This window comes from Mytilus edulis, chromosome 1, assembly GCF_963676685.1.
Source record: "Mytilus edulis chromosome 1, xbMytEdul2.2, whole genome shotgun sequence".
Classification (NCBI taxonomy): Eukaryota; Metazoa; Mollusca; class Bivalvia; order Mytilida; family Mytilidae; genus Mytilus; species Mytilus edulis.
In genome coordinates, this window is record NC_092344.1 from 43,947,289 (window position 1) to 43,960,507 (window position 13,219).

The 13,219-nt window shown below is 31.6% G+C and overlaps 1 protein-coding gene across 4 annotated transcripts in view; it reads left to right on the forward strand.

The window, feature by feature from the left end:
• LOC139512522 (uncharacterized) overlaps positions 1–13,219 on the forward strand; it is a 99,211-nt gene that overhangs the window by 27,931 nt on the left and 58,061 nt on the right. For 2 of the 4 annotated variants that reach the window (XM_071300212.1, XM_071300202.1), the window contains exon 2: positions 2,540–2,597. The exons of the other annotated variants lie outside the window; for them this stretch is intronic. In XM_071300212.1, coding sequence (XP_071156313.1) covers positions 2,540–2,597 — 58 coding nt within the window. The remainder of the gene's footprint in view (positions 1–2,539; positions 2,598–13,219) is intronic. 4 annotated transcript variants of the gene reach the window in all.

The window sequence follows — 13,219 nt, forward strand, 5'->3', positions numbered from 1 at the left end:
AAGAAATATCTAATTGCAAAATATTGTGCAATAGCAAGATTTTTTTTTTAATTGGAGTTATCTTTCTTTGTCCAGAATCAACTTAAATCTTTGTTATATATACAATATACAATGTATATTCACTTTTTACTACCAACTGATAAATTAAAATAATCTTTACCATTCAGTGATAACAAGCAGTTTTTTTACATCTTAATATTTTATGATGTATTTAAATGAGTAGTTATTGTTGCAAACTCCATTAGAAATTTTAATTGAGATTAGTTTTGGAATAAAGGAAAGGGGGATGTGATTAAAAAAATTGGGTTCAATTTTTCTCATTTGAAATTTCATAAATAAAAAAGAAAATTTCTTCTAACATTTTTTTGAGAGGATTAATATTCAACAGCATAGTGAATTGCTCTAAGAGAAAACAAAAATTTTAAGTTCATTAGAACACATTCATTCTGTGTCAGAAACCTATGCTGTGTCAACTATTTAATCACAATCCAAATTTAGAGCTGAATCCAGCTTGAATGTTGTGTCCATACTTGCCCCAACCGTTCAGGGTTCAACCTCTGCGGTCGTAGAAAGCTACGCCCTGTGGAGCATCTGGTTTTTACATGTCGCGCCGTATCTCAAAAATAAGTTATGATTATTGCTTAAAACTTTACACACTTTATTATATTAATCTAAAGATCTGTATACTTTTTGGTTTTGATTCAAAATTTTATTTTGGTAATATTTAGTTTTTTGTAAAAAAAAAACCAGGGTGGGGGGTTTCACATGTCCCGCCGTGTCTCTAAAACAATATATGGTTATTGCTTAAAACTTTCTCAGAAACTATTTATGATTATTGCATAAGACTTCCACATAAGACGTCAGGCGTATACTGCGCTCATGGCGCAGCTGTTTATTAATATTTGGGCCAGGTTATCAACTTGGTCCACATTTTGGTCTAAAGGGTCTAAAATTGAAAATTATTTGATTTCATCAAAAATGGAATTCTTGGGGTTCTATGATATGCTGAATCTAACCATGTATTTAGATTTTGGATATTGGACCATAATAGGTAAATGTCCAATTATAAAATTTTTAAGTTTTTAAGTTTAATTAAGTTCTTAGACCACATTCATTCTGTGTCAGAAACCTATGTTGTGTCAACTATTTAATCAGTCCAAATTCAGAGCTGTATCAAGCTTAAATATTGTGTCCATACTTGCCCCAACTGTTCAGGGTTCCACCTCTACAGTCGTATAAAGCTGCGCCCTGTGGAGCATCCGGTTCTTTTAAAGATGAGATAAAAGAAATAAATGTTACTCATAAATCTTGTGTGACAGGTTGGGGACAGTGATGTGGAAGATTGGAACAGCTATAATTTATCTGTATGATTTTGTCATTATTTTGGGAACAGTAGGTCTTTGTTAAAGTAATTTAAAAACCAGAACTTGCTAGATTTGAGGTTAAATGATTGTATTTCAAGGCAATGTTATTTATAGATACAATTTAGTGCCGATAAGACAACTCTCAATTCAAGCCACAATTTGTAAAAGTAAACCATTATAGGTTAAAGTACAGTCTTCAACAAGGAGCCTTGACTCACACCAAACAGCAAGCTAATTATAAAGGGCCCCAAAAATTGTCTAGTATAAAACCATTCATTCAAAGGGGAAAACCAATGGTCTAATCTATTTAAAAAACTAGAAACGAGAAACACATTAACAAACAATAACTACTGAACATCAGATTCCATAATGTTTATGTATATATATATTTTGGTAGTATTTGTTTAGAAAAAGACATTGACTATAGCTGTAACTTCATTTTTGCAGAGCCTTTGACTTTAGTCGAAAAAGCGAGACATAGTGATCCTACATTACGTCGTCGGCGAAAACTGTAAAAAAATACTGGCAAGTCATCACCCTTGAGCATTTTTCCACATCTTCATTTTCTTGCCGAGAAAATGCTGCACTATTAAATTGTATTTGTATATTTATCCTTAATAGCCATAATGCCATTGATACTTTAGATTCGTCAAAAACTTATCTCAGAGTACTCAGACAATCTGGCTTTTCCATCAAAATAACTTCCACTGTGATATTGCATGAATTTAATGCATAATAACTAATGTTAATAAGTTTTAAGGTTAAACCTCTTCCACAAACTGACTTGATATTTAATCAAATATATGAACAATTCATTCTTCTTTGATCTTTAAGTCTTCCCTTATATGATTTAAGCCTGCAATTAACTGGTAAATCTGCATTCCGCTTCTAAGCTTAGAGTTAGTGTAAACTCTGCTAATAGCTATAACATCTACCCAGGCACACTGGTATAATTGGATTGCTGTAGCAACATGATTTATACATAGATATACATTTTATTAATGGTTTGAACAGTTTGTAGAACTGACAATAAACTAACCAGTTTTATGGTATGAGTTTTAGAAGGTGAATGTTTGATTAAAACTCTGATAGTCATATATTTTATCTACTAATCATGCTAATAGTTAGAAATGCATGTTTTTTCCTTGATAACATTTTGCATGTTTTAATTTCAGAATTTGGTGCCATGCAAAATACAGGTTATGCATGATAACTGCTTATCAGCCATGACAGGTAATGCTTAGAATTTTTATATAATATTACATTATACAATAAATAACACTCAACTCAAGGAATTAGAACCATGAATGAATTATTATAAAAATGTCACCCCTTAGGATTCAGAAACATCATGGAAGTATTATATTGACATACTTCCATGGACACATGTATTATTCCTTATCAAGAGTATTACCTCAGATTAATAAGGCTAAATTTCTGGTTGAAAATGATTGAGTCTTGTGTTAAAGCCATCATTGTATTTGCTTCACACAGAAGAAAGATCTCCTTTATATTGCCTTTGATCTTTGCAGTTTGCCAATGTGGTCCAGGGGCGGATTTAGGCGGGGGCAGGGCAAGCATGCCCCCCCCCCCCTCTAAAATTTGCAAGGCATGGGTTGTCTTCAACTTATTTGAATACCAGAAGAGACCATTCCATCTTTTTTAACATTCAAAGTATATAAAACAGTCAGTTTTTAACAGAATCAATGTGATTACTAAATCAACTGACCGACCTACGATTTATTTAAGTTCTATAAATATTATATACTTCAAAGGTGGGTGTGAAAGCGGAGCTGCGTTTGATGACAAATACAAGGTTTTTGGCAGTTAAAGTAAAACCAATCGTTACATTGTATTTGCGGTTTTTATAATCAATTTCTTCAATAATCGAAGTTCCAAAATATCCCTTACTCACTTTCACAATATCCTCATCATGCACGGCCAAGAAAACAGTCGAGGTGAGATTCTTTATTAATATCCTTAATGAAAGATAGAAATACTGTATCAAGCAAAAGGTTAGTTTATTAATTTGTATCTCTGTGTCTATGTATATTTCTCACTTACAACCTAAATATTTTGCCGAATTATGTACCGTATTACATGCATGGGATCCCCAGAAAATAAACATAACTTCGTAAATGCATCTCATTCTGATTCTATGTGGTTTGTGGTGAACACAGTATATATAAAGTCTGGCACGGAAAAGTAAAAACAGATATTATGAAAGGTCACAATTAAAAATCGCTGGTAAAAGTAGAAATTTTCGTTTGCAAAATCTAATAGTAGTATTGGTCAGGTGAGCTATTGTCACAGAGTGATCTGTCTTGTCTCACTTTGCGTTTGTCAGTTGGCGCGTCTATCTTTCAACTCTTCACATTTCCATCGTCTTAACAAAGTTTGGCAGGGCTGGGGGTATGGAGTGTTGAAATAATTCTTAAGTTAACCGGTTTCATTTCAATTATTGAAATCATGTACAATTGGTTAAAGACAAATTGACGATGTGCAAAACAAGTGTTAATTTTTTTTGTGGTGTTCCTGTATCTCTCTATGTTACAACTACCAGCACCATGTCTTTACCATGTCTTTCAAGGTTAAGTTAAGATATTACCTGATATTTCTATATAGATAATGTTACAACAAGTGCTGGTGTCTTGATTGTAGATTGGATTGCATATGAACATAGAATCAAAATAAAATGCATGATCTTCAGCTTCTGTTTTTGGGGCTGCAGCTTTATAACTGAAGCTTTATAAACTCATACATACAATATGAATCCCTTAGTGTGTAAATTAGGGGTGTTAGGAGATTGTTGTAGATTTTCCCCATTTGTACGAAACCTTGCCAACTTGGAGGTTCTTTGTGGAACAGGGACATATTGTTTTAACTCGGTCTGTCCATCCGTCAGTCAGTCACTTAATATTTGGTCCAGAGGATCCACTCTAAGACGCATAAAATCTATTACATCGTTATTGCATTCCCCCTGAAGATATTTTATTGACTAATATGATCAATGCAACCAACAATCAATCAATCTGTGATGCTAAGTTTTTGTTTACATTTGACACTGTGCTTATTTGGAAATTAGACCTACTGACTTAGTACTGTGACACAAGATTTTCCATACAGTTCAGACCATCGTTCTGTCTTTGAGTTGACAAATGAGATATTACCAAAAAACTCTTTTGAAGATTTTAATTCTGATTAATGAAAAAATAATTTAATTTTGTACTACACTTACATTTATAGAATTTAGAAAAAACATGTTGAAATTTTCAGGATTTTAATGCATTTACTGTTTATATTTAAATGCGCACAAATGGATTGAAGGTCAGATTGTGCCCTTAATTCAGACCAATTTTTTCATGTGAGGAATATTTTCCCACATTTTAAGTGATGATATTAAACGAAAATAGCCACATTTACAGTATCTCTAATCTTGTATTCTGTAGGTGTCGCTGTTGACACTGGATTGTCTCCCTTGTAATTATTCAAGTCTCGCGTGTATATAATCTTGATTGATAATTATCTTGTTAAATAATGCTTTTTGCTCTAGACTTATTAAGTAGTTAGTAATTTGTCTTCTGAAATAATGCTTTTTGCTTTAGACTTGTTATATAAGTAGTTTCGCTAGTCTATATATAGATGAAAACAAAAGCTTATATTGTTTATAACTTAAAAATTATTTTTTTTAAATCTGCTCTGACATCACGGAAATTCTCAGGAAACGGACCTTGAAATGACATTTCCATCTTGGGTTAAAAAAATAATTGACATTTCCTAATTATTTCCTTTTACTGTTTTATCATATCATTGCATATCTGTAAGTTGTAGCAATACATACAACATACATTTAATATAGATAAGACCGTTGGTTTTCCTGTTTGAATGGTTTTACAATAGTAATTTTTGGGGCCCTTTATAGCTTGCTGTTTGGTGTGAGCCAAAGTTCCGTGTTAAAGGGATTACCTTGACCTATAATGGGTTACTTTCATAAATTTTTACTTGGATGGACTATTGGAGAGTTGTTTCATTGGCACTCATACCACATCTTTCTATATCTATAGATAATACTGATATTTATATCTAAACTGAGTACTTTAGTGTCAAACTTTTCCAATCTTGAAAGTTTGAAATCTCCCTGTCTAGCGGGAGGTCATCTACTTGTGTCAAGTGGAAGATTAGCCACAAAAATCTATATATCTAGATTTAACAATATTAAAAAAATATGAATGACAACAATAATCCCACAGAAATATTTTTTGTAATATATATTTTATTATTTTCATATCATTTTCAAATCTCATCTACAAATAAAGATGCACAAACAAATTATTCTGCTATAAATCCTAAACATATAGTTAACCATACTTGTTACAAATTATAAAATACAAAGTCAGTAATAGATTACAGAGTACATCTGCATTGAGCTCTATTTCTTAATAATATTATCAATGCTTGACCATTTTTCTTTTAATCTTATTGCTTTACTGGTAGAGCACAAATTCATAGAGACCATGTCAACCCTATAATAATATTTAAGCCATTCAATTGCTTCAGCAACAGATGGGACTGTAAATCTAACTCTACATAAATAAACATATCTCTTCAATATCAGAATACATGTATTAAGAATATCTTTAAATAGATGATGTTTAACACCCAAGATTATACTTGATAAGGTTGGGAGAAAGCTTACATTACATACATCTTCTAACTTTTGAAAAAAATTAAGCCAGAATGTTCGAACATAACTACATTCAAAAAAGAGGTGTATGTATGTTTCTTTAGTTTCGGTACAAAAAGTGCACAGTTCTGTTTCACTATATTTACACTTCATAAGTAAAGTATTTGTTCCTAGAATTCTATGGAGCAATCTGTATTGAAATGCCCTTAAAGTGGGATCTTCAGTTATAAGTAAAGGAAGACTAAAAAAATAATTCCATTCTTCGGCCACAATATCTATTCTCAATTTCATTTTCCATTTCTCTTGTATGCGTGATGGGGTTTCCTTTATTTTATCTAGAAAAAATTTATAAAAATGTTTTGATACTTTATCAACTGTTTTTATGGCGGTAACATTTTTGTGACTGACAGTATTTAGTTTGATAAATACTTGAGAATGAATAACATTCTTCCATTCCTTTGGCAGTGCCAAGATTAGTCCATAGAAATCTAAGAAAGTTGTTTTTATATTATAATTTCTAATAAATTCATCATAATTGTAAAATTCTCCATTTTCCTTAATGAGATCATTTATGAAAAATACATTATTCTGTATCCATTTTTTGTAAAAAGCTGTTTTTCCATCAATCATAATATTTTCATTTAAAAACAATGGTTGAGACAAAATATCACTTGGGGCTGTGGTCAGAGGTTCACACAATGAGGTCCATGATGAAATTACATTTTGCCAAAAAGGGTTAAATTCTTTTTTAATTTCATTGAGTGCTGATTTTGATAAATGCCACATATTTTCACCACCATTCATTTCAAGGTGATCTGCCAATAGAACCTTCCATGAGGAATAATTTGTGGGGTCTAAAACTTTTTTAACCCAGGATAACTTAAGTGATTTTATAAATGATTCAATATGTGGCATTTTTACACCACCATCCTCGTAATTTGAGATAAGTATATTTCTTTTAATTTTGTCCCCTTTACCATCCCACACAAATCTGTATAGCATAGATTGTAACTGCTTTAATATATCTGGGGATGGATCTGGTAAAACAGTAAAACATTGAATTAGAATTGGTAGGGCGAGAGTTTTCACAACTACAATTTTCCCATATATATTAATATTTCTAAATGACCAGTCACTTAAAAGATTTTTAACTTTTTGAATTTTTTCTAAATAATTATCAACACATATATCAACTTTTGACAAACAATATTGAATGCCTAGGAGTTTGAAATTTCCTGAATGGTTCCATATTATTGTTTTATTTGTGTTTAGCTCCTCACCACAGCCCCTTTTTGCCCCAATCCATATTACTTGGGTTTTTTCAAAATTAGCCTTCAAACCAGAGCATGAGTAAAACAAGTCTATCTTATCTAGAGCACTGTTGAGAGATTCTTCACTATCATCCAGGATCAAAGTCGAATCATCAGCATACTGACTGAGTAAAAATTCAGAATTCTTAATCTTTATACCATTTATGTTGTTGTCATATTTTATTGATGCACTAAGCAGTTCCAAACATAAAATAAAAAGATAGGGAGACAATGGATCCCCTTGTCGTACTCCCCTCTCTATTACAAAAAAATCAGAAAGATAACCATTTTTTTGAATGCAGCTTTTTGAATTATAGTAAAGGGTTGTGAACCATTTCACTATTGTGTCCCCAAAACCTAGAAATTTCAAGGTTTCACATATAAAGTTCCACTCAAGAGAGTCAAAGGCTTTTTCAAAGTCCAACAAGACAAGCAAGCCAGGAATATCTTCGTCATCTACTTTTTTCAAGAGGTCATATATAAGTCTTGTACACTCACCAATATATCTGCCAATCATAGAATGACAATAGCAGTGGTATATGGACCCAATGAGGACAAACCAGATTTTTATGAAATACTCCAAAGAGATATTGAAAATTTTGGTAATACTTCAGTAATAGTGGGGGGTGATTGGAATTTACCACAAAATTATGATATGGATACTTTAAACTATTTGCATAAAAATAATCATAAAGCTCAAAAAAAGGTTAATGAAATGATGTCAGAAATAGATCTGGTTGATGTTTATAGGGAATTATACCCAGAGAAAAAGAGGTTTTCCTGGAGAGGACCTAACAAGAAGCAGGCAAGACTGGACTACTTCCTTGTCTCATCTGATTTTCAACCCCTGATAACCTCGTGTGATATTGGTGTTGCATATAGGTCTGATCACTCACCCGTATCTCTGTCCATTCAATTTAATACAAATGAAAAAGGCAAAGGGACGTGGAAATTTAACAATGCTTTATTATACGACAAAGAATTTATTACTAATACTAAAACTTGTATTGCTGATTGTATTGATCAATATAAAATAGTTGATTCTGAAAATAGGGAAGAAATAGAATTTTCCATTTCCGACCAACTGTTTTGGGAAACTTTAAAACTGATGATACGAGGAAAAACAATTTCTTATTCATCTTTTAAAAAGAAAGAACGCAGTAGGGAAGAACAAGAACTAGAAAGTCAATTGAACAATTTGAACAATAATGAAAATATCAATGATAAAAGGGAAGAAATTACACGTATTGAACTTCAGTTAAGGTCATTAAGAGAATCTAGAATAAAAGGGGCGATAATGAGAGCAAAAGCTAAATGGCAAATTGAAGGGGAGAGAAGTACAAAATATTTCTGTAATCTAGAGAAAAGAAATTATATTGACAAAGTAATACAAAAATTAACTTTAGATAATGGTGAATGCATCACTGATCAAGCAAAAATTCGTGCGGAACAAAAGTTATATTATGAGAATCTATATTCATCTAAGAAAACAATTATAAATAATACACACAGAGCTAATTTCTTTTCTCTTGAAAACCCATTTATCAAAATTCTCTCTGATGAACAAAATATTAATTTAGAGGGGGAACTAAAAAGCTCAGAAATTCATAATGCATTAAAAAATATGAAAAATGGAAAATCTCCTGGTCTGGATGGTTTTACAACTGAGTTTTATAAATTTTTTTGGCACGACATTAATCCTTTCCTACTGCGTTCTTTCAAAGAATCATTTCAAGAAGGTAAATTATCAATTTCACAAACACAAGGTGTTATCACCTGTCTACCCAAAGATGGTAAACCAAAACATTTTCTAAAAAATTGGCGACCTATTTCACTGCTTAATGTAGACTATAAAATAGTATCAACATGTATTGCAAATAGAATTAAAAAAGTCCTTGATCACCTGATTAGTGAAACTCAAACTGGCTTTATCCCACAGAAATATGCTCATTTCTAGATATGCCATATTATATAGACATTTATTATAGAATACAAAAAAGCATGATGTGAAAGCTTGCAGTTATTGAAAAGTTATGTATAAAAGCAATTGAACACTTAAGGTATTGTTTAAGTCAGATCTTGTACTCAGCTTTAAATGACTCTTCAAAATTTAGAAAGTCTTATAACAAAAACACTTAAGGGACTGCTGCAGAAAATTTATTGACCAACATATTTTGGTGCCTAGGGCAATGTCATCGGCACAAAAACAATACAGAAAATTGCACTTGAACTGACCGTTTTGTAAGCCATGCCCTGAAGTACCAAATTTAGTTTCTTATTTTAGAAATTGTTTTGTAAGACAAATTTAACTTTATTAGTATTCTGTACATGATACAAAAATTTATAATCAAATTTGTTGCAGGTTATTTGACTTTTATTCTCATTGATATAAATAATGATATATGTGAAGACCTATTTCTGACTTTAGTGTCTCAGCATATCAATTTTTTTAGTTGTTGATCTTTTTCAATAAAAGTAAACAATATCTTTTTAAGCCTCCTGCAAACTAAATGTGTGACTTATCAATGTTTTGAATGGCTTATGGAATGATTAAGCATATCAGGGATACAGGGTATACATGTACCAAATTTAAACTACAGTTTCAATGCACTTTTATCGCCTTTTAAAAGCAGTTTTAGGGTTCAGAAATGAACCCAGAGAGATTCTTGATTAATTTTAATAGATCTGGAAATGCATAACTAAATATTACAGGTTACTTTCTGCAAAGTAATCATGTGAAAATTTTAGATGAAACTTTAATGCTAATTGACCAACATTTGACAAACTGAACTGTAATATTTATATAGGTCATGGATACTATCCAATACAGATATTTAAATGATTCAAGACATGTTATTGGTCTTTTGTGTAATAACACATTAATCTGAAATTCAAATATTAATTATTTTTTTTATCAGGGTCACTTTCAGAAAATAATGAAAAACTTGAAACCTAAAAAAAAAAGCAAATTCACGCTTATAATACAAATGTTAAATCACAACAAAAAATGAAATATAGAAAAGATAAATGTTGTAAAACAGATTATGATCATTCTTTATTTCAAATTTTGACACTTGAATAAACAGATAAATTATCATAATTTCAATTCGTCAACAAATTAATGTTAAGTCAAGGTTAAGTTACGATTGAAAAAAAAACCAGCTAGATGTATACAAAAATAGAACCCAACTTTTCAAGAGTTAATTTAGCTGTTTTTTGTATTTAATCATTATTAAAGGTGATTTAATGGAGATGACGTAAAAACTTTTTCCTTCACTGATTTTAAAAGATATTCAACTGTATTTGATAATTTTTTTTGGATGAATTAAAAAATAATTTGTTTTTAACAACATGAGTAGAAAGAAGGTAGGGGTCTGATATAGAATAGTCTGAAGAAATTGATTTCTTATTTACCAAAATAATTGTGGTGATGTTTCTTGACTCTCTTTTTGCAGACTTAAAAAATAATATGCTATTGAAAACATTATCCAGCTTTAAAGAGAATTGCCTATGAAAAATTGCACATTACATGTATGCTCAGCTTTTCTTTTGAATCACCTTTATTTTTGACAGTATTGCAAGCACTTTTTATTTCCATTACATTTAGCAATTATAAGTAGAAACTATTTAAAATGGGGGTTTCCTCTAAAAATTGCCAAAGCATCAAGTTAGATTAGCTGGTAAATTTTTTAAACACCTTCAAGTAATTAATTTAAAAACAAGCTAATAAGAATTAAAAGACTTATTGTATTGTGTACCTGCTGGTTTGGCAGGGTTCATCTAACCTTACCCACATTTTCAGTGTTCATTTTTGTTTGCCTGCGACTTTTGTCACAGAAAGCTTGACATTGGGATAGTGATCCAGTGGCGGCAGCAGCGGCGGTGTTTAAGCTAACGTCTAAAAAGCTTTATATTTTAGAAGGTGGAAGACCTGGATGCTTCATACTTTGTATATGGATGCCTCATGTTACAAAGTTTCAGTCAGTCACATGTCCAATGTCCATGACCTTATTTTCATGGTTCAGTGACTACTTGAAAAAACGTTAAGATTTTTGGTAATGTTAATTTCTCTCTTAATATAAGTAATAAGATAACTATATTTGGTATGTGCCTACCTTGCAAGGTCTTCATGCCCGTCAGACAGTTTTCACTTCACCGTGACCTTATTTCACGGATCAGTGAACAAGGTTAAGTTTTGGTGGTCAAGTCCATATCTCAGATACTATAAGCAATAGGTTTAGTATATTAGGTGTATGGAAGGACTGTAAGGTGTACATGTCCAACTGGCAGGTGTCATTTGACCTTGACCTCATTTACATGGTTCATTGGTTATAGTTCAGTTTTTGTGTTTCGATCTGTTTTTCTTATACTGTATGCAATAGGTCTACTATATCTAGTGTATGGGATGATTGTAAGATGTCTAGCTGGCAGGTGTCATCTGACCTTGACCTCCTTTTCATGGTTCAGTGGTCAAAGTGAAGATTTTGATTTTTTGTCTTTTTTTCTAATAGTATATGCAATAGGTCAACTATATTTGCTGTAAGGAAATACTTTATGATCTATATGTCAGTCAAGCAGGTTTTATTTGACCTTGACCTCATTTTCACAGTTCATTGCTCTGTTAACTTTTTGTGTTTTGGTCTGTTTTTCTTAAACTGTTAGCAATGGGTCAACTATATTTGCTGTATGGAAGAATTGTTCGCTGTACAGGCCTGCCTGGCATGGTTCTGACATCTGACCTTGACCTCATTTTCATGGTTCATTGGTCTATGTTTAATTTTCTTGGTTAATGTTAAGTATATGTGACAGTTGTAATAAAGCTTTATATTTAGGACTATCAACCTAATATCAATGATTAGTAAAAAAGGCGAGAAATTTCTGCGTGTGCACTCTTGGTCACATCTTTGTGGTTTGGTCTGTTTCTCAAAGAGAGGTCATATAAGTAATAGAGCAATTTTAATTTTGTGCAGAATTATGGTATGGTGTATGATGTCATTTTGGAAGGGTTCCTCTGATCTTGACATCATTTTTCAATTGTTTAATGTTAAGGTCTTCTGGTTAGGTCGTTTTCCAGATAGTGTTACAGTAAAACAAGTTAAATTTATTTGGTGTTAAGAATGATTGTAAGATGTACATATCTGTCTGGCAGGGTTCATCTGACCTTGATCTCATTTAGATATCAAAAAGGAGATATGGTATGATTACCAATGGGACAACTCTTCACAAGAGTTGAAAATGAAACATAAATTAACTACTTTAGGTCACCATACGATCTTTAACAATAAGCAACATGCATGAATTATTGATACAAATCTTTCAACATCAATTCAATCATGACCAGTAAAGCAAGTAAGACATCTCATTGTTTGCACTTTTGTTTTCAGTTATTTAAACAAGTATTAATTTGGTATAAAGTTTCATTGTAAGGAATTAACATGTGTGTCTTACAGATTCATAGGACATTTTATGCTGTCTGGGTAAATTAATTTGCTACAGCAGGAACCTCTTTCCTACTAGGTCGGGGCACTCCTTCTTCCTCCACCAATAAAAACTGGCGACATGAATTAGCCTAAATGCAGTTCTTAAAAGTGGTGTTAAAACCCAAAAATTAAATCTTCCCTACAAGTCTCACACATGTTATTTGATTTCTAGATTAACAAAAAAGTATCATATATTACACCAGATTTAGTTGAATATAGACCATTTTCATGTCTCTTAATTTTCTTGCTTGCATTTAGAGTGCTGTACAATTGTTCTTCAGACCCACCATATATTTCCAACCTTTTTAAGAAAGATATAAATTACTTATATTTTGGCATTACAAAAGATCAAATGATATTAGAAGATATGGTATGAGTGCC